At 56.2% G+C, this 21,032-nt stretch overlaps 1 protein-coding gene across 1 annotated transcript in view; it reads right to left on the reverse strand.

Annotated features, from left to right (window-relative positions):
* Positions 1-21,032, reverse strand: part of HSPG2 (heparan sulfate proteoglycan 2) — a 117,459-nt gene that overhangs the window by 31,166 nt on the left and 65,261 nt on the right. The window contains exons 31-53 of the mRNA XM_010364372.2: positions 20,808-20,857; positions 20,432-20,526; positions 20,056-20,196; positions 19,602-19,793; positions 13,106-13,198; positions 12,673-12,753; positions 12,230-12,460; positions 11,491-11,604; positions 9,663-9,790; positions 9,432-9,518; positions 7,238-7,296; positions 6,895-7,062; positions 6,626-6,736; positions 4,563-4,663; positions 4,292-4,472; positions 3,066-3,191; positions 2,802-2,954; positions 2,583-2,725; positions 2,140-2,275; positions 1,903-2,057; positions 1,460-1,610; positions 543-694; positions 325-457 (exon numbers count right to left, since the gene is read on the reverse strand). Of these exons, the coding sequence (XP_010362674.2) occupies positions 325-457; positions 543-694; positions 1,460-1,610; positions 1,903-2,057; positions 2,140-2,275; positions 2,583-2,725; positions 2,802-2,954; positions 3,066-3,191; positions 4,292-4,472; positions 4,563-4,663; positions 6,626-6,736; positions 6,895-7,062; positions 7,238-7,296; positions 9,432-9,518; positions 9,663-9,790; positions 11,491-11,604; positions 12,230-12,460; positions 12,673-12,753; positions 13,106-13,198; positions 19,602-19,793; positions 20,056-20,196; positions 20,432-20,526; positions 20,808-20,857 (2,981 nt within the window). The remainder of the gene's footprint in view (positions 1-324; positions 458-542; positions 695-1,459; positions 1,611-1,902; positions 2,058-2,139; positions 2,276-2,582; positions 2,726-2,801; positions 2,955-3,065; positions 3,192-4,291; positions 4,473-4,562; positions 4,664-6,625; positions 6,737-6,894; positions 7,063-7,237; positions 7,297-9,431; positions 9,519-9,662; positions 9,791-11,490; positions 11,605-12,229; positions 12,461-12,672; positions 12,754-13,105; positions 13,199-19,601; positions 19,794-20,055; positions 20,197-20,431; positions 20,527-20,807; positions 20,858-21,032) is intronic.

Below are 21,032 nucleotides of genomic sequence, written 5' to 3' on the forward strand. Positions count from 1 at the left end.
GCTCAGGAACCCCAATGGGAGGACCAGGGCATGGGCCATGCCTTGCAGAGGGGAGGGAGTGAAGAAGTGAGAGAGATGAGGGTAGTGGAGGCTCGGAGAGAGGAAGAGGAGGTGGGAAGGGATGCCTGAGGAGTCATGTGGCCAAAGCGAAGTGTGATGGGAAGGCGGTGGTTACTCTGACAAGTGGGGTCTGCCTGGGCAGGGCCCTGCAGCCAGCTCCAGTGTGGGCCTCCTGCCCTGTCGGCAACAGAGATCACTGGGATCTCACCACCCGGGAGGGCTGTCTGCCTCCTCCAGCTTTCCACATCATTGGGAGTCACTCACCAGGGATGACAGAGGCCTCAATGGTGACCAGGACTGAGGCCTCCAGGGGGCTGGAGGTGCCCACCATACGGCACACGTACTCGCCTGAGTCGGCCGGGGTCACCTGATGCAGCCGCAGCAGCGAGCCATGGGTCTGTGTGCAAATGGGGTGGGTTGGGAGGGGGTCAGAACAGTCCCATCCAGCCCCTCCAGCAAGGTGGTCCTGGGGGCTGCCATACCTGGTGCCGGGCAGGGAGGCTGCCCCCACGCTTGTGCCATGTGACCTGGGCGTGGGCCTGCCCGGGTACCACGCAGTTCAGATCCAGGGTCTGCCCTTCAGCCACGTGTGAGGAGGAGGGCTCGATGCGGATGGGCTGGGTGCTGCCGGGCGCTGGACACAGAGGGGCTGCTCAGAGGCCTGGACTCTTGGGCTGTAACCGGTAGCCCTGGGGCAGAGGGCTCTGGGCTGTGACCAGGCCCTAGTGGGGACGGCCGACAGGTAGCCTTTCTGGGACTAGGGCCACACCCTTCTGCCTCCACATGGCCAGCTGAGTATGGCTTCTTCCCTCCCCAACCTCTAACCACAAGCTGGAGCCCCACTGACCCAACGTCACTTCTTGATGATGAGCTTCTCTGGTCTGTAGGGAACCAGCAAGCTTTACTACCCAGGCTGCGCCCAAGAATGCAGATGATAATGAGACACCTCCCTTCTACAGGGCATCTTCTGTGTGCTCACAAGTACTTTGCACAGACACCGTCTCATTTAAACCACACCATGACCAAGCAGGTGGGTGGTACTACTCCATTTCATAGATGAATCTGAGGCCCCAAAAGGTAAAAGCTAGCTCAAGGCTGCTAAGGGACAGATCTGGGATTTGAACCAGGTCAGCCAGCTCCCCGCTTAGTGTTCAACCCGGACACTCTGCTGCTTCCTGACAAATTCTGAAACAGTCCCTCACAGCGAGCCCAGGTAAGCTGGACCAGCCTTAGACCCCCTCCCGTCCATTTAGCCCCCTCCTCTCTCTGAGCAGGCACTGAAGGGTCGAAGCCTGCCTGGAACGCCCCCCTCTGTCCTGGTGCCACTGAAGAAGCCACCAGCATCTTCCCTGGGAGCTCCTTGAGCTCAGCCATGGCCCAGCCGCACCTGGCTCCTCACCTGGGGTGTAGCTGGGGCCAGAATGGGTGCCGTGGAGGACAGAGACAGTAATGGAGGCCTCCTTGGGGCCCGATCCATTCTCCACGCGACACACATATTCTCCAGAATCAGCTGGTGAGACCTGGGGGAGCCGCAGTCGGGAGCCGTGGACCTGGGCCAGGAGGAGGCAGAGGTACGTGAGGACAGGGACGGGGGCTGTCGTCACCACTCCCTCAGCCTCAGGGATTTATTCAAACTCTCACTGGCTGTGCTCTGAGCCATCCCATGCTGGAAGCTGGCGGGTTGGGAGGTGAGGCCAGGCTTCTGCTGTTGGAACGTGTGGGGCAGTGTACCACCTCCCCTGCCCTGCGTACAGGCCCCCGCCTCCGCCACAGCCCCTGCACCCTGGTACCCTGCCATAAGCTCAGGGCCCACATACCTAGGTGTGGGGAGGGCCCACATACCTGGGTGTGGGGAGGCAGGCTGCCCCCTCGCCTGTACCAGGTGACTTGGGCGTGGGCCGACCCTGCCACCACACAGTTGAGGTCGAGTGTCTGCCCTTCTGTCACGGAAGGTGATGAGGACTCAATCTTGACTGGTGGTGGGCTGGCATCTGAGGCTGGGGACAGAGTAGGGGTCAGCAGGCCCCAGGGGAGCCCTGGCTTGCCCTCCCCACCCCTCCGTTCCCAGAGGGCCCGCACCTGAAAGGACAACCACTTGGATCCGGGCCTGGGCGGTGCCTGCGGGGCTGGTGGCCACACAGAGGTAGAAGCCGGCATCAGCAGTCGTGATGGCTGGGATGAGCAGTGTGGCGATGTCTGTGCGCTCCGACCGGGCCTGCCACGGATGAGAAGGGTCAGCTGCCCCAGAGGCGGCTAGGCAACGGCTCGCCAGGGGGACAGATAGGGCATAAAAGGGAGAGGCAGGTGCAGGGCCAATATTAGGGCCCAGTGGGGCATGGAGGACAAACGCCAGGCAGCCAAGAGGATGCCAGGGGCTCCCTGCTGATGCAGGGGCATGAGGCCACTGTCTTGGAGATGAAGGGAGCCACAGAGGAGGAGGTGGGGTGGGGCGTGGAGGGGGAAGAAAGGTGACTGGGACTCTACGGAGCCAGTGGGCCTCCTAGGTGGGTCCATCTCCTCACCTGTGGTGGGAGGCTGCCCCCTTCCTTCCTCCAGGTGATGGTGGCACTGGGCACGCCTGCAGCCCTGCAGTACAGCCTGACGGTGCGGCCTTCGTGGACCTGGGTCCTCTCTGGGCTCACTTGGACTCTGGGTCCACTGCCCCCTGCAGACAGAGTGCTGTGAGAACACGCCCTGGGCTGAGCACACTCCCGGCCCCCACCCCGAGCCCGGCCTCTCACCATGCACGTGGAGCACAGCCCTGGCCACCTGCTGCCCAGCGCTGCTGTGGGCTCGGCACAGGTACTGGGCCTGATCTGTGGGCTCGACGGCTGGCAGGCGCAGGATACCACCACGGATTTGTGCCTTTGCAGGGAGCTGGCCGCCAGGACCCCCTGATGAGCAGATGCAGGGTCAGCACCCACCAAGCCTACTCAGAGTCCTGCCCCTCCCCTCTCACACCCAGGAGAGTCAGGCCCTGAATGTCATTCCCATCACGGCCTCACCTGTCCACTCGAGGGTGGGTGTGGGGCTCCCTGTGGCGCTGCAGCGGAACTCCGCCAGTTGCCCGGGCTGCACTGTGAGCTGTGGCGGGTGGATGGAGACCACAGGGGCGGACGAGGTGCCCGAGGCTGACAAGGGAGGAAAAGGAACATGCAGTCAGGGTGGGGGGTGTCATCTGACTCACACAAGAGCCTCGCTGCCGCTCTCTCTGCTTTCAGACTAGCTCTCCATGGCCGTCTGTGCACACAGGAGCCAGAGGGAGCTCTGGAAATGTTAACAGGACCTTGTGGCCTCCCCACTTGACACCTGTCCATGACTCCCTGTTGCTTTTAGAATAAAATCCAAAATTCCTACTGTCATCCACCACATACTTCATGCTCTCCACTCTGCCCACACCCGTCCTCCCTCCCACAGCCCCAGCCCCATAGTCTCTGCTGTTCCTCAAACTCAGCAATGTGCTCCTGCCTCAGGGCCTTGCCATGTACTGCTCCCTCTGCCAAGTACACTCTGCCAACTCTCTAACTTGCCCAATGCCTACCTTTCCTTCAGGTCTCAGCTTAGGTGTCACCTCCTCAGAGAGGCCCTCCCTGACTGCCCTGTCTAGAGTAGACCCTGCCTCTCCCACCTTGTTTTATTTTATTTTTCTGAGACAGATTCTCCTCTGTTGCCCAGGATGGAGTGCAGTGGTGTAATCTCGGCTCACTGCAACCTCTGCCTCCCCGGTTCAAGTGATTCTCCTGCCTCAGCCTCCTGAGTAGCTGGGATTAAAGGCACCTGCCACCACGCCCAGCTAGTTTTTGTATTTTTAGTAGAGACAGGGTTTCACCATGTTGGCCAGGTTGGTCTGGAACTCCTGACCTCCAGTGATCCACCTGCCTCAGCTTCCCAAAGTGCTGGGCTTACAGGTGTGAGCCACCACGCCTGGCCTTCTCCCACCTCGTTTCTTGCTTTCTCGTCACTCTTATTCCTAGCCTGGCACTCATCACCATGTGTAGTTATCTTGCTTGTTCATTTATTCCCATGCTTATGGTCTCCCTGCCTAGAACCTGTACTTTAGGAGGGCCGAGATACTGTACATGCTTCTCTCCCCTGCTTCTGCAGAGCCTAGACCAGGACCAGTGCAGCAGTGCTCAGAAATGATCAGCTGAATGAAGAAATGCTGTGCTAATCTCGGTAGGCATACGGGGAGAGCTGGGGTGGGAGAATCAGGTATAGATGGGAGGTGTACCCTGCACATGTAGAGTGGCTGTGCCCTGGTCCATGGCAAACATGTTGGAGCCGGTGCACACATAGGTGCCCGCATCACTCAGCTGGACATTGCGAATGGTCAGGATGCCGTTGAAATCCATGGCTCGGGTGGGCAGCTTCCCGTTGTGCAGGCGGGTCCACACCAGGGTATAGGCTGGGGACTAGCAGGGCAAGGCGAAAGGGGGTCATGGGTGGGGCTCAGAGACCCCAGAAGACAGACTTCCCTCATCCTCACTCCCTGCCCTGCACACCTTGCTTTTGGCCGTGCAGATGAAGGTGACATCGGCTCCGGGGCGCACGCTCTGGCTCCGCTGCTCCTCCACTGTCACTGTGATGGGCTTGCTTGGAGCCTCTGCAGGGATGGGAAGCCCCCCGTGAGCTGGTGCTGGCTAGGTCCTGGTCCTGTGGCCACTTTGTCTTTCTCCATAACCTCCTGTAGGTATCACTTCCTTCCTGGTCCAGTCTAACTCTCATTCCACTCCCTGGTGCCTCCCTCCCCCATTCCGGCTGAACCCCACCATCCCCGCCCTCCTTGCCTACACAGAGCGGCCACGGATGTGGTTAGGGAACACCATGCCATGAGTCCACTTGGCTCCAGTTTCTGATCACAGACCACAATAAGCTCCTGACACATCACACTTCACTCCAACTGGGTTTCTCCGTCTGGTTTGAGTTTCTATCCCCGCAAAACAACTATTTCACACCTCCTCCCATCTCCTCCAGCCTCTCCAACCACCCTTGCACTTTCTTAGCTAGTGGTACTGACACAGGCCCCTTCTCCTGCCCCCACCCCGTCCCACAGCTGCGCCTGAGTGCCACCCCTCCCCAGGGCTTCCTTCACTCTCGCGACATCAGTGTCTCCTTCTTCTCATGAGATCACTTCGGTCCAGAGTGCATTCTAGGATTTCCCATTTCTGAAAACTCCCCCTTGACCTCATGCTCTCGTGGTCAATGACCCATTTCCTGGCCTCCCTTCAGAGCCAAGACTCTTGCAGGAGTTGTCCACACTCGCCACCTTCCCACCCATGCGTCGCCTCCTTCCAATCTGGCTTCTATCCCTTCTCTCCACTGAAAACCGCTCTTGTCAAAGTGTGACCTCCAAGGGCTATTTCTTTGCCCTTAACTGACTTCCCAGTGGAGAGGCTGCCCTGGAAGCCCTTTTCCCTCTGATTTCCATGATGCCCCCTGTCTCCTCCTGCCTCATGGCCGCACTCTCTCAGGCTCTTCCTGCCCTTCCTCTTCCATTTGACATGTTCATGCTGGAGCTCCTTGGGACTCTGGGCTTGTGCCCTGTCCTCGGGCCACATTCTCCCTAGGTGACTTCATCCTGTCACATAGCTTTGAACACCATCCCTGTGCCAACAGCAACCAGACTCATTTCTCTGGCTGGGACCTCTTACCGGAGTTCAGACTCACATACCCAAATGCCTGCCTGGTGGACTCAATGAGATGTCTTCCCAAACATCTCAGACTCTAACACGTCCAAAGCAAACCTGCGACTCTCTCTGACCTGTTTGTAGCCCGTGCTGCTGGTGGCCTAGCCACGCCCCGCCCCGTGCCCATCTGCCTGACTTCTGCCAACCACTGCACTTCTTTGCACTGAGGGCTTTCTCAGGCCACTGGAGCCCACAGTGCACACCTATGGGTGGGACAGACGTGCAGGGGACTTGATGCTCCCAGAATAGGTCTCAATCAGTGACTGACAGGAGCTGGCCTAGACATACTGCAGCTCCCTGGACGCCAGGGCAGGGTGACTCCAAGATGCATTATTATTATTATTATTATTATTATTATTATTATTATTATTATTTTAAGACAGAGTCTTGCTCTGTTGCCCAGGCTGGAGTACAGTGGCGCAATCTCGGCTCACTGCAACCTCCACCTCCTGGGTTGAAGCAATAATTCTCCTGCCTCAGTGCTCCCGAGTAGCTGGGATTATACGTGTGTACCACCATGACCAGCTAATTTTTTCATTTGTACTAGAGATGGGGTTTTACCATGTTGGCCAGGCTGGTTTCGAACTCCTGACCTCATGATCTGCCCACCTTGGCCTCCCAAAGTGCTGGGATTACAGGCGTGAGCTACTGTGCCTGGCCCACCCTTTTCTTTTGGCTTCACTGACTAGTCAAGTCCTGCCGATACTACCTCTAAAATGAGTCTTGAATCTGCCATCTCTCCTCATGTCCATGGCCGCTGACCTTGTCCAGGCCACCACTGCCCCCTCCCAGCAGGTGAATGTACCATCTGCTGAATCTGCAGCCTGCAGCCCAGCCCAGGACAGGCGGTTTTGGTTACAGGGGGCGCAGGGACTCACCAGTGACCAGCAGCTCTGCCCGGCTGGTATTGGCATGGTGGAGATTACGGCAGGTGCAAATGTAGACCCCGGCATCCGAGGGCTGGACGCTGGGGAAGTGGAGCTCAGAGCCTGGTGGGGAGGAGAAAGGAGTTTGTTGGTGCAGATACACTCTTTCTCACATCTAGCCCCATGCGCAAGGACAGGACCCCACTAGGGCAGGGACAGGCCCCTGCCTCCCCTCCCACTGGGATGGCTCTTGGGGCTGAGGAGCCTAGGGCCATGGGTACCTTGATGTCGCTGCTGGGTGCTGCTGGGCACAGGCCGCCCATCCTCACGGGACCAATAGAAGTAGTGGGGTGGGCTCCCACTGACCTGGCACCGCAGGGAGTGGGAGCCACCTTGGGGCACTATGCTTCGAGCAGGATGGACCTCGACCACCAGTGGGGCTTGGTTTGCTGGGGGTAGGGGCCGGGACAGGAGGGGCCTTTCAGCATTGTCTTCGATATTTCTGCTCTCCCAAAAGCTGGGGTACCCCACCCTCAGCCCTGTCCCCCACACCCAGTATCCCCCAAATTCCCAGGGCTCCCTGCCTTGCCCATCGTCCCCATCCTGGGCCACGGTCCCACTTACTCTCTGGCAGGCACCGGCCCCCTTGCACGCTGGGGTTACCCACGTAACCTGGGGCACACCTGTAAGGGGGAACAAGGGCCGGCAATGTCAGGCCTCAAGGGTCCCAGTGCCTCATGGTGGACTTGGGGAGCCAGAAGCTCAGCAGGCTGCCCAGTGTCAGGTGAGGGGGCTCAGAGCTCTGGAAGCACTTTGGGGACGAGACAGGCCCCAACACTTTAACAGGCTGGGTGATGAGGGAGGTAAGGTCTTTATTCTCCAGAGAAATCCATTCAGAAAACATCATTTTTTTTTTTTTAAGACGCAGTCTCCCTGTCACCTAGGCTTGAGTGCAGTGACGTGACCTTGACTCACTGCAAGCTCTGCCTCCCAGGTTCACGCCATTCTCCTGCCTCAGCCTCCCGATTAACTGGGACTACAGGCGCCCGCCACCATGCCCAGCTAATTTTTTGTATTTTCAGTAGAGACGGGGTTTCACCGTGTTAGCCAGGATGGTCTCGATCTCCTGGCCTCGTGATCCACCCGTCTCGGCCTCCCAAAGTGCTGGGATTATAGGCGTGAGCCACCGTGCCCGGCCAGCAAACGTCCATTAAGCAATGACTGCGTGCCGGGCATGTGCTATAGGTGTTGTTGGAAATACAACAATGAACATGATGAAGTCCCTGGTCTGTGGAACTTACTAGCTGGGAACCCAACATGGAAATTCTATATGAAAATGAGAATGCAGGAAGCGTATCAGGGCTGTGCGGGTGCAGAGGAGGGCACTGGCCCAGCCTGGAGAGCCAGGGAGGCTTCCAAGAGGATGGGACTTCTTGTATTACCTCAGAGCAGGCTGTACTCTTCTTTCAGATAACTTATCATGGTTTGTAAAATTTTATTTATTTATTTATTTATTTTTTTGAGATGGAGTCTTGCTGTTTCACCCAGGCTAGAGTACAGTGGTGCGATCTCAGCTCACTGCAAGCTCCATCTCCCACGTTCACGCCATTCTCCTGCCTCAGCCTCCCGAGTAGCTGGGACTACAGGTGCCCACCACCAAGCCCGGCTAATTTTTTGTGTTTTTAGTAGAGACAGGGTTTCACTGTGTTAGCCAGGATGGTCTCGATCTCCTGACCCTGTGATTCACCTGCCTCGGCCTCCCGAAGTGCTGGAATTACAGACATGAGCCACCGCACCCGGCCTATGGTTTGTAAATATACATTTGCACAATTACTTTTTTCCTGTCTTTTGTTTTCTTAGAGACGGAGTCTCGCTCTGTCACCCGGGCTGGAGTGCAGTGGCCGGATCTCAGCTCACTGCAAGCTCCGCCTCCTGGGTTCACGCCATTCTCCTGCCTCAGCCTCCCGAGTAGCTGGGACTACAGGTGGCCGCCACCTCACCCGGCAATTTTTTTTTTTTTTGTATTTTTAGTAGAGACGGGTTTCACCACGTTAGCCAGGATGGTCTTGATCTCCTGACCTCGTGATCCGCCCGTCTCGGCCTCCCAAAGTGCTGGGATTACAGGTTTGAGCCACCGCGCCCGGCCTACTTTTTTCCTGTCTTATCTCCCATTAGGGCTGATCTCTTATTAGATGGCAGACTCCGTAAGCGCTGGGGTGGAATCTGTTCTGTTCATTCCATTATCTCCAACACCTCAGCACACAGTATGGTACACAGGAGCTGCTTGATAAAAATTTGCTGAATGCGTGAATGAAGCTGGGTCTGAAGGCTAAGTGGAAGTTAGCCAGGAAGAGGTGGTTTAGGGGTGAAGACTGTTCCATGCAGAAGGAACGGCATATGCAAAGCCTGAACATCAAGAATTCAAAAAGTGGCTGGGCGTGGTGGCTTACGCCTGTAATCCCAGCACTTTGAGAGGCTGAGGTAGGAGGACTGCTTGAGCCCAGGAGTTTAAGACCAGCCTAGGCAACGCAGTGAGACCCTGTCTCAGTTTAATAAAAAGAAAAAGAAAAAGAATTTAAAAAGTTAAGCCCAGCTAAAGTACAGAGTTGGGTGTCAGAAGTGGGATGAAGTTGCTACAGTAAAGCTGCCTAAGGAGGTTGGGCTTGTCCCAAGGGCAATGTGGCATCTTACAAGGGTTTGGGGCAGGGAAGGAGCATAATCCTGGAAGAGACTTTTCTGAGCAACACCCTTTAAGACTCTCACTTGGGAGTCCACCATTTGTCCTCCATCCTTCCCCCACTTCTGTTTACAAACTTACTGCTCACAGTACTGGCCAGTGTAGCCGGGTTCGCAGGCTGTGCAGCGGTACCCACCGGCTCCCAAGCTCTCACAGGTGCGGGAGAACCTGGAATTGGGGAGGCAAAGGTCAGGTCATGAGAAGCCCACTCTCCATCTTGCTCCCTTCACTTCTGCCCCAAAAGACAATGCAGCACCTTCCATTCACTCCCCAGTGGAAGTGTGTCCTTGGGCCTTGAGCTAGGGCACTCACATGTTCTCTGGGTTGGTCAGTGGGCAGGCACAGGGCTGGCAGTCCTCAGGCGTCCCGGCTGTGGCATCTCCGTAGTAGCCAGGGGCACATAGCTCGCAGAACTCCCCTGCGGCGTTGTGCTGGCATTGCTGCAGGGCACAAGGGGGGCAGGCACCAGCCATTAGGCCAAATTTACCAGAAACCTTTCAGGGTTGTAATCCCTTGATCTAGAAATTCCAAGTTTGTGAACTCATCATAAAGAAAGAATCATGGAAGGGCACAAAGATTTCATTACAAGGACACTCATTTCTGTCGTGTTTATAAAAAGCAAAATGGGTCGGGAGTAGTGGCTCACACCTGTAATCCCAGCACTCTGGGAGGCTAAGGCGGGTGGATCACCTGAGGTCAGGAGTTCAAGGCCAACTGGCCAATATGGTGAAACTCCATCTCTATTAACAAATACAAAAATTAGCTGGGTGGGGTGGTGTGCATCTGTAGTCCTAGCTACTCGGGAGGCTGAGGCAGGAGAGTTGCTTGAACCCAGGAGGTGGAGGTCGAAGTGAGCCAAGATTGTGCCACTGCACTCCAGCCTGGGCAACAGAGCAAGACTCCATCTCAGGAAAAAAAAAAAAAAAAAAAGCTAGAAACAAACCTAAACATCCACGAATACGGAATTGGATAAATTAAAAAGTACATCCATCCAAATAGCTGTCAAAAAGGGTGATGTTGATTCTATTTTCTTCCTAAGTACCTGTGATAGCAAAGGAAAGGTATACAATCACGTATTTGGGTGCAGAGCATTAAAAATATGTGCATTGTCGGCTGGGCACAATGGCTCACGCCTGTAATCCCAGCGCTTTGGGAGGTCAAGGTGGGTGGATCATCTGAGGTCAGAAGTTCAAGACCAGCCTGCCAACATGGTGAAACCCCATCTCTACTAAAAATACAAAAATTCGCCAGGCATGGTTGCAGGTGCCTGTAACCCCAGCTACTCAGGAGGCTGAGGCAGGAGAATCGCTTGAACTGGGGAGGCGGAGACTGCAGTGAGCCGAGATTGTGCCATTGCACTCCAGCCTGGGTGACAAAAGCGAGACTCCATCTCAAAAAAAAAAGTAAAAGAAAATATGTGCATCCTCATAAAAACATGCGGGTTACAGATTCTCCTCCAAAGAGATTCATGTTTGTTGTATCAACATAAGGTGTTCCTTACTCCAAGTTCAGCTTATGGCTGTCAACCAGCTGCCCCTTCACCGCGTACCCTGGGGGGCTATATACATGCTACTCTGAAAAGTCCAGGTATAAAAAAATACACGTAATGAGGCCAGGCGCAGTGGTTCATGTCTGTAGTCCCAGCTACTCGGGAGGCTGAGGCGTAAGAATCACTTGAACCCAGGAGGCAGAGTTTGCAGTGAGCCAATATTAGGCCACTGCACTCCAGCCTGGGCAACAGAACGAGACTGAGACCCTGTCTCAAAAAAAGGTAAAAAGGCCAGGTGTGGTGGCTCACATCTGTAATCCCAGCACTTTGGGAGGCCAGGGCAGGTGGATTGCTTGAGCTCAGCAGTTCAAGACCTTCTGAACAACAAAGGGAGACCCCATCTCTATTAGATAATTTATTTTTTTTAAGAAAGAGAGAAAAATAGTAAAGAACCAAAGTTTTTTCTTTACACAGAAGGATGTTACTCCATAGCTCTGGCCACCCCACCATGGCCAGTGACCTGGTCTGCTGACCCAGGTGCTTCGAACCACAGGCCATGCCCCATGACCCTGATCCCGGGATTGATGCCTGCCTTGTCCAGCCCTGGTCCCCCACCCAGGCCCAGCTGTCCTGGCCTCGCTTGCAGCTCACCGAGCAGGCCCCAGTCTCCGGGTGGCACAGGTCTGAGTGACCATTGCATTCACACAGCTCGCAGTGGCCGAGGTAGAGTCCACTCCCGGTGCGTGTGTAGCCGGGGGCGCAGTCCTGGGGACAGAGAGGAAGGTCGGCCTCTGTTCTCAATGTGCTCCAGCCACAGCCAGCAGACCCAGAACCCCTCCCTCCAGCATCCTCTCAGCGGTGACCCTGGTACATCACAGGCTGGCGCTCCTCCTTCCCTTCTGCTCAGTGTGTCCTCCTGCCCACGGCCCTCTCCCAGTCCCCACTGTTCACCTCTTGGAGGCATCTCCGTGCAGTTCTTTGGGCTGGAGTAATCTGTGTTTCTGAATTGGCTCCCTGTCTCTGGTGGGCCCCTCACGGGCATGAACTGGGTTTTAACCTCCGGAGAGCGTGGCCCACGCTTGAGGTTGCACTGCCCAGCGGTTAGGACATGCTAGGCTTTGGAGTCAGTCACACCCAGGTTCAAATTAGTTTCTGCCACACATTAGCCATGTGCCCTCGGGACACACTTGCCCCTCAGTACCTCTGTTTTTTTACCCATTAAAGGGGATAATGATACGTATCTCAGGGCTGTCGGGAGGAATACATGCAGGGCCCAGATGCCGGGGTCATTATAGTTATGATGGTAATCAAGGCTGTGGTGATGCTGGCTGAGTTGCTTGCTGATGCCTCTGTGCCTGTGCAGAGGTGGTGGAGCCAGCCACATGCTTACCTGGCAGGACAGACCGATGTAGCCTGGGGGGCAGCGGCACTCCTCCACCTCGAGGGCCCGGGGTCCGTTGGAGGGCCCGGGCTGGGCGACCTCCAGGCTGACTGCGCTGATGCTGGCCGCCAGCGGCACGGAGGAGAATGTGGCCCGGATCAGGAGCTCATCCAGGTCAGCCAGTGCCATCAGGAGGTGCTCGCGTGTGGCTGGCTGCCCATCGGGACGGCGCCAGAATTCCTGGGTGGGGGGGTGGCAACATGGGCAGGGGCACTGGGCTTTGCGGGCTGCTCCTGCAGTCACCACCCCCCAACTCCTGCCTTACAGGCACTGACTGAGGGCTACGAGGTGAAGGTTGGGGAGCGAGAGGCAGGGTGGGCATCAAAGACAGGCTCCGAGTCAGGGTGGAGGGTGGGGTGGGGTAAGACACAGCGTGGTCAGGTGCCCCTTACCTCTCGCAACACGATCTCGTAGCTCCTCCTCTCGGTGCCCTGTAGCGCTGGCTGGGAGGCCACTAGCATGATGTTGTTGCCCTGGGAAGAACACCAGCAGGATTGGAAGGGGAGCCGAGGGGTCCCTGGGGTACCAGGGTGTCTTCCACCAGTCCTAGATTCTCTGTAACCCCCAATCTCCCACCTCTCTGCTCTCCCAAGCTCACGTGCCCAAAGAAGTCAGGCACATGCCCACTGCCCCCTTCTCCCAGCAGCAGGATCCTCTGCTTGGGTAGTGTCCAACCAGGCAGGGATGTGGGGGCACAGGCCTAACTCTTCTAGCTTGTGCCAGGAAACTGAGTGCTGGATGTAAAGGACAAAGGACAAATGCCGAGGGTGCCCCTGGCTTCAATCCTGCCCTTCTGCCCACCCAGCATGGCATCCAAATGCTCACCGTGATCTGCACGTCGGGGTCAGAGAGTGGGCTGCCCTGTGGGCCTGCTGTGTAGGAGAGGGTGTATCGCAGCTTCCCACCATAGGCCGCCACCTGCAAAGAGGCAAGCCCAGAGGTCACAGACTGACCTTGGGGTGTGAGTGTTGGACCATACAGGTGAGGGATGGAGCATCTGGTGGCCTTTTTGCACCTGTGCCACACTCCCTCACACCCTCCCTGCCCAAACCAATAGGCCAGGGTGCATGGCCCACGGTTGCCTGGGAAACAGGACATTTCTCAGTTCCTCTGCAGCCCCAGACATGGTGGTGATGATGCTGAGCAGCCTCTTTGCTCTGCAAGGTTCTCTATTCCCCACTGCCTGACGGTGCCAGTGAACAAACTCCAGGTCTGCTTTCATTGACAGTAATTTCCCATAAGGCAGACAAGGGTAATGACAATGACCACCAAGGGGAGGCTGCGGAAGCTTCAAAAGTTCTCAGCCATGGGGGTGAGGCTGAGGGCAGCCCCTTGGAAACCTTGCCTCCTAGGCAGGTGGTTTCTGTTTGCTCAGAATCCAGTTCCTCCCTTCTAGAAGCTAAACCCTGGTTTTCTATAAAGAACAACTCTCTCCGCACAGGAAGACTATGTGGTCTGAGGGCCCTGACCCCCTCCTCCTCTGTAGTGGAGACATGAGTCAGGCCTAGTCAATCTGCATAACCTACCACTGCCCTTTGCCACCCCATCAGGAATAGACAAGTAACCCGGGTACTTCTGCTCTTTCTACCAGGCCAGAGAAAGTCCCTTCCGCAGTCAGATGAGAAGCTGGAGAACCAAGATAAAGCTCTCATGAGCCCCTGGGTAAGGCCATGCCTGATACCAGACATGCTTAGACTCCGCAGTTGCATGAGCCAATAGATTCTTTGTCGCAGACAAGCCCACTGGACTTGGGCACTGTGTTGCTCATGACCAGAGAGTCCTTACTCTTGCTGCAGGGTACCTTCACACGGACAGCTGAGGCTCCCCCAGCTCTGCCCTACAGGACTTTCCTTTCTCTCCTCTGCCACCAGGGCAGACGTTCATCTCAATACCAAACTGCATCAAGTCTACCCCTTTGTTCGTTTGTGTGTTCACTCAGCTAACCAGCATTCATCAAACACCTACTGACTACACACTGGCCCTGGGCTACGAGGGCCCCAGGGATGTTCTCCACCAGCTCAAGGTGTGGTAAAGAATTTTAGAGTGTAACCAAATAACCATAAAATTAACTGGTTTCCTGTTTGCTTTGAATGCCAGCAAGTTCACAGCCATTTCTGGGACTGACTTTCTAGCAAGTTGCGGGTGTGTATAGCACAGTGATTTTTTAAAAGAATTTATTTATTTTTTCAATTTTTTTTTTTTTTTAATAGAGATGGGATCACCCTATGTTGCCCAGGCTGGTCTCAAACTGCTGACTCAAGTGATTGTCCTGCCTCAGCCTCCCAAAATGCTGGGCTTACAGGCATGAGCCACCATGCCCGGCCTATTTATTTTTTTAGAGACAGGATTTTGCTATGTTGCTTAAACTGGTCTCAACTCTTGGCCTGAAGCCATCCTCCAGCCTCAGCCTCCAAAGTGCTGGGATTACAGGTGTGAGCCATTGTGCCCAGATCCAGCATAGTGATTAAAAGGGCAGACTCCACAGTCTGAATGACCTGGGTTCAGACTCTAGCTCTACTGGCTATACAGCCTTGGACAAGTCGCTTAACCTCTCCGAGCCCTATTTTCCTGACATGGAAACGGAAGTAAAAGTAATACTCACTTTGAAGGGTATCATGAGGATTAAGTAATGCAGGACACCAACGGTGATGCATTCTGCACAGCTTGAGAACGCACATCACGCTCGATAACCCTGCAGTACTCCAGCTCCACCCTCAGCTCCAGCAGATCACTTCTTATCCTCACCCCTCAACCTCCCTGTCACACTTCTCTGAATGTACCTTGTGACATGTCATGCCTATTGTTTTGTTTGTTTGTTTGTTAAGATGGAGTTTCACTGTTGTTGCCCAGGCTGGAGTACAGCGGCGCAATCTCAGCTCACTGTAACCTCCACTTCCCGGGTTCAAGCAATTCTCCCACTTCAGCCTCCCAAGTAGTGAGATTACAGGCACCCGCCACCACGCCCGGCTAGTTTTTGTATTTTTAGCAGAGACAGGGTTTCACCACGTTGGCCAAGCTGGTCTCAAACTCTTGACCTCAGATGATCCACCTGCCTCAGTCTCCCAAAGTGCTGCGATTATAGGCATGAGCCACCGCACCCAGCCAGGAAGCTGAATTATTATGATTATTTTGAGATGCAGTCTTGCTCTGTCGCCTAGGCTGGGGTGAAGTGGCATGATCTTGGCTCACTGAAACCTCCGCCTCCCGGGTTCAAGTGGTTCTACAGCCTCAGCCTCCTAAGTAGCTGAGATTACAGGTGCCCGCCACCATGCCCAGCTAATTTTTGTTTTTTCAGTAGAGACAGGATTTCACCATGTTGGCCAGGCTGGTCTCGGCCTTCCAAAGTGCTGGGATTACAGGTGTGAGCCACCACGCCCAGCCTGTTATGTGTATTCTTAAGAGGTACTTGAAATTGTTGGAACAAAACAGAGGCAATATTAATACTCATCTAAGGCCAATGCCAGCACTCATGATGATAATAATGACACCAATGGTGACAGGAATGATAATCGGATGGACTCTGGGAGGGCAGGGCCCACTTTACCTGCTCTGCCTGTACACGACGCACCACACAGTAAATAATTAATGCTTCTTGAATGACTGAGTGCAGTACCAAAAACTAGGCCAGCGTCTCGACACAAGGTCAAGGAATCCCAGAGAAAAGGCACTAGAGAAACCCTCCCAGGCGAGAAAGCTCCTCTGACAGGGGTCAGAGGCCAGGGGTTAGGGGTCAGGGCCCACTGAAGGACACGGGCAGGCTGACTTCAGTCTCAGCTGTGCTTTGACCTGAACGTCCCAGGCAAGTCTCTACCCACCGTGGGCCTTGGTCTCCCTCTTTGTGTCATAAAGGGCCTTGACAAAGGGCCCTCTGATATTTTAGGATTCCATGATACCCCTATAATTCCCCCAAATCCTTGTTACCTTGTCCCCCAGGAAGGCCCGGGGCAGCTGCCAGTAATAGAGGCTTCCAGGGAGCAGAGAGAAGCCTTCGTAGGAGAGAGAGAACTAGGAGGGAAGGGCAGGTGGTGAGAGCCGAGGGGAGCGGAGGTGGGGGTGGGAGGGCGGAGGTGGTCCCAGCAGGGGTGGACCGTCATGGGAGAGAGGCCCAGTGGCAGGGCAGAGCCAGAGCCAGCCCCCCACCCCCACCTGACAGTACAGGTCCTGGCCCTGCTCTTTGGACAACTTTCTTTCCAATCCCAGCCCAGGTCCCCAGCTGATCTCTCTGGGCGTGGCCTGGGTCCACCTCTCCTCCCATCTGGTGGGTCCCTTGTGGACCCCAACGTTTACACAGCACATCAGTGAACAATTCCAATGGGGTGGCTCCTTTCATATGTATTTGAAAGCAAGTAACCAGCCTAACTGAGTTGGTATATGATTGAGTTAAAGGAAAATTTGAAAGAAATAATAGTCCAAGTAGTTCACAGAAATTGGTGAAGTTGGTTCAGAAATGACTGAAGTCTAGAAAGCATGGTGGGTGGGGATCCCTTGATGGGCACCTTGGCACATACCTGAGAGCCTGGTAGGAAAGACAGAGAAGCTGAGGAAGAGGCAGAGGAGGAGGAGGAGGAGGAGGAGGAGGAGGAGGAAGGGGGTGCTGCTCGCAGAGCAGCTGCAGGCTGGGGATGAGGAGAGAGCCCCTGGGGAGGGGGTTGGGGGTGGGCAGCAAAGCTGGACAGAAGCTGCCAGATCTCAGCATCCATCCGTCTCTGAGCCTCGTCCACCTGGGGGACCAGGAGCCGAAGAGCGGTGGAAGGGAGCAGAGAGGGACAGAAAGGACATCCGTGAGGCTTTACCTCCCCGCAGGCCCAGCCAACCACCCGCTCTGCACTGTCTGCTCACAAGTGCTGATACTTGGCACTCTGGCCCTTGTACCCACTGCCCTCTTGTTCCTCCTGAGCCAGGCGGGGATATCCTGGGATGGGCTTGGCTGCCTATGGGCCGTGACTGATGGGAGAAGTCCTACAAAGGGTGCCCAGCAAGGGACGGGCAGAAGTGCTGGAGGCAGCCCCAGGGACATCTGGAGGGGGTTGTTGGTCCTCGGCCTGACTCTCTGTGTGTGCCCTGGCACCAGCCCAAGCCACTCATGGTTCTGGAATGTTTCCCAAGGGTGACACCAGAGCAGACCAGGCATCAGGCTGGGGTCTGGCCTGGCACAGGGGAAATGGCCCAGGAAGGCTGGGGTCTTTGCTCAGGTACCTGCCTGGACTCAGCTCTTTGGTCTCCTACAACCTGTCCTAGCCAGGTCCTCAGTTACCTGTGATGCCTGCTGTGCCCGGTCCCTGCCCTCTGGGGGCCCTGGGATCCTCCGAGCTGTCACGGCTGCCCGCAACTGCTCCTCTGAGAGGGACGTGCGGTTCTGATGAAATGGAGGGAGCAGGCCAGCTAAGACCTCCCAAGGTCCCGGAGCTGGAGCCATGGGCAGGGTCCTCTACCCATGGACGTGGTAGTTAGAAAGGCCCACACTAATTAGGAAGAAAGACGCATGCCCCCCCTCTCCAGGCTGGCACCCCGGGGTTAACTCCAGGTCGCCCACGTGCACACAGAGGGTTAACAGTGGTTGCTTGACAGGCACGGCCAGGAGAACCTGGGGGCCTAGATACAGTCATGTGGATTAGCATCGGGTTAGTCTCCCTGCTACCTCAGTTGCCATTCTGACTTCAGACGGTTGGCACCAGGACCAGAACACAGCAGGTGAGGCAAGGTGGGGCACACACCCTCCTGACTCCAACCCCGGAGCCATGGGACACTGCCTGGGTTCATGCAGACCCCCAATGCCTTGGGCACTGTGCATCTCCCCATACAGGGCTGGGAGCACCCCAGAAGGCGCCACGCCCCATCACACCAACTTCACAGCACGCATATCCTGGGCCTACCTGGTGAGCCCGACGCATCCGCACAAAGTATGCCTCTCCCTATGGGGTGCAGGGAAATGCCAGGACAGGAGACAGAGATAGGTCTGAGAATTGCAGGACAGAGCAGCAGAGAGGCCAGGAGATAGCGAACCCCAGAAGGGAGAGGGGAGAAGGGACCAGAAGGCAGCCAGCTCTGGGAGAAGCTCAGAGTACCTGGCTCTGTCCAAGGAACAGGGATGGGGCAACCCCAGAGCGCCCCCGCCCAGGTGTCCCTGGCCCCCTGACCCCTTGCCTGGGGGCACATCTGCTGGAACACTGGCCTCGACCAGCAGTGGACTCCTGTGCCAAGACCCACTTGCCCTGGGTGCCACCAGATGCCTATGCTGCTCAAGGAACACATTTGGGCAGGCTGTCCCAGGGCCCAGCCCTGAGTCCCTGCACCCCACAACACCACTGCCACCACCATCACCACCTTCCCACCAGACCCTGTTCTGGAGTAGCAAAGATAGGTTCACCTCTGACTGGCAGAGTATTTTTTTGTTTGTTTGTTTTTTGAGACAGGGTCTTACTCTGTCACCCAGGCTGGAGTGCAATGGTGCAATTATGGCTCACTGCAACCTCCCCCTCCTGGGCACCAGCGATCCTCCCACCTCAGCCTCCCTAACTAGCTGGGACTACAGGCATGCACCAACAGCCCAGCTAATTTTTTGTATTTGTTTGTAGAGACGGGGTTTCGTCACATTGCCCAGCTGGTCTCAAACACCTGAGCTCAAGAGGTCCTCCTGCCTCTGCCTTCCAGAGTGCTGGGATTACAGGCGTGGGCTCTGGCCTTCAGCAGAGCATCTGAAGGGCAGCCTCTGACCTGGGTTTGGATTCTAGCATTCCCACCTCCCAGCTGCGGGGCTTTGGGTAAGGTACCGAGCCCCTCTTGCCTTAGTTTCCTCATTTATGAAATGGGGCAGTAGCAGGACCTGGCTCACACAGTTGTGATTTGTGACTTGTAAAAGGACGCTGCCTAGCACAGAGTGAGAGCTCAACACACATGACCTATGAGAATTACTGTGTCCAACACAAGCACAGAGCTAGCAGCGTGGATGAGTGAAACTGGAGTGGGCACGTGAAGGATGCTGAAACTGTGTCTCGCTCGTCTTTGCATTTCCCGGCCTCTCCTAGGACCTGTCTGTTGAATAACTGCATGAAAGCTAAAAGTCATGAACAGCTGAGCACTTATTATGTGCCAGGCGTGATCTCCAATCCCCTCAGCCACCATGAAGTTGAGGTTTATCAAATGGTATCTGGCTGGCAAGCAGCAGAGCTGGGGTTTAGACCGATGTCTATGGGACCGCAAAAGCCACGTGCCTAACCACGATATGGCCATGCAGGTGGCAGGTGCGTGCCTGCTGAGAGGCGGCGCAGAGGTGAACTCATGTCTGAGTCACCGCTGACCCTGGTGCTAGGCTGGGGCCCACCTTGTCTCCCTGGTATGTCTCCGGCAGCTGCCAGTAGAAGGATTCGTGGCCAAGGTGGGCGAAGTTGCCAAAAGAGAGCTGGGCACCCTCGGGCATGGGTTCCACAGTGAATTCTCCAGTCAGGCGGCTGTTCCGCTGTGGGTTCACTAGGGCAAAGCCTTGGAAGTCCCCAGGGGCAAAGTGGGTGGAGATCTGGCAGGGGAAAAAGAAGGAGGCGTCAACCTGGGCACTGGGGTGCCTTGGTGGCGGATGGGGTGCCTTGGTGGGGGATGGGGCACGGGAGGGTGTTAAGGTGGGGAATGGAGTCCTGCTGAGATCAGGGCTGGGAGAAAAATAATGGGGGCATGTGAGGGTATTGAGGCAGGGATGAGGGTCACTGGGCTCAGTGCTGAGATGGACAATACCAGGCAGCAGGTGGCAACCCCGCCTGGGGCTGGGCGGCACAGGCTCTTACCAGGTGGCGCGTGTAGGCGGAGCTGGCGCACTGCTGGGTGATGCCCATACAGAAGCAGGGCAGGCAGCCCTCGGGGTTGCTGGCGCTCAGGTGGAAGTGGTGGGGCCGGCAGTGGCTGCAGGTGAGGCCTTCCACCTGGGCCTGGGTAGGTGGATGGAAGGAGGCAGGCAGGGGACTCAGTGGGTCTCCTGCACCCCCAGCAGCCTGAGGCCAGCTTCCCTGGCCACTTCCAGCAGCCCTGGGCAGCCCCTGCCCCATCCCCCATGCTCTGCCCCCCATGGCCAGGTCTCAGCTTCCACCAGATGCTGCCTGATTTCCCCGAAGGCTCCAGGCAGTGGGGCAGAGCATGTCCCTCGGGGCACTGATTCAGACTGACCTTGCACTGGCACTGACCAGCAGTGTCACACTGGCTGCTGACGCTGCCTTGGGGGTCACAGTTGCAGCCTATGGGCCCTGGCACCTGGCCGTCTCCTGAGGTGGAAGAAAGCCATGGCTGGAGCCCCAAACCCACCACCCAGCACCCCTCTTCCCTCCACTCTGCTCACCGAGAGGGAGCTCTGATTTCTGATGTGAGCACTCAACACTCTCATGACAGCCCTTGGAGGTGGTGGGGCCTGCTCCTATCCCCATTTTACAGATGAAGAAACTGAGGCTTGGACAGGCAAAGCCAAAAGGGAGTAAAGGCCTCTGTCCTAGCTCCGCCTGGGGACACTGGGTAACCCGACCCCAACGACCTCCCCAATCTTACTCACTCTGGCATGGCTGGCCCTGGCTGGGGTTGCCATAGTAGCCAGGGGCACACCTGCAGAGAGAGAAAGTCTCTGATGAATTTTGGATGAAGGGAAGCAGAACCCCAGGGCTGGGCTGGGGGTCTCATACTGAATTCGATGGCCTCGTGCACTACAAGAAACCAACAGCCTGACTCGCCCACGTTACGGGGAAACTGGGCAGAGAAGAGCAGGGATGCGCCCTGGACC

Source organism: Rhinopithecus roxellana, chromosome 12 (genome assembly GCF_007565055.1).
Source record: "Rhinopithecus roxellana isolate Shanxi Qingling chromosome 12, ASM756505v1, whole genome shotgun sequence".
NCBI lineage: Eukaryota > Metazoa > Chordata > Mammalia > Primates > Cercopithecidae > Rhinopithecus > Rhinopithecus roxellana.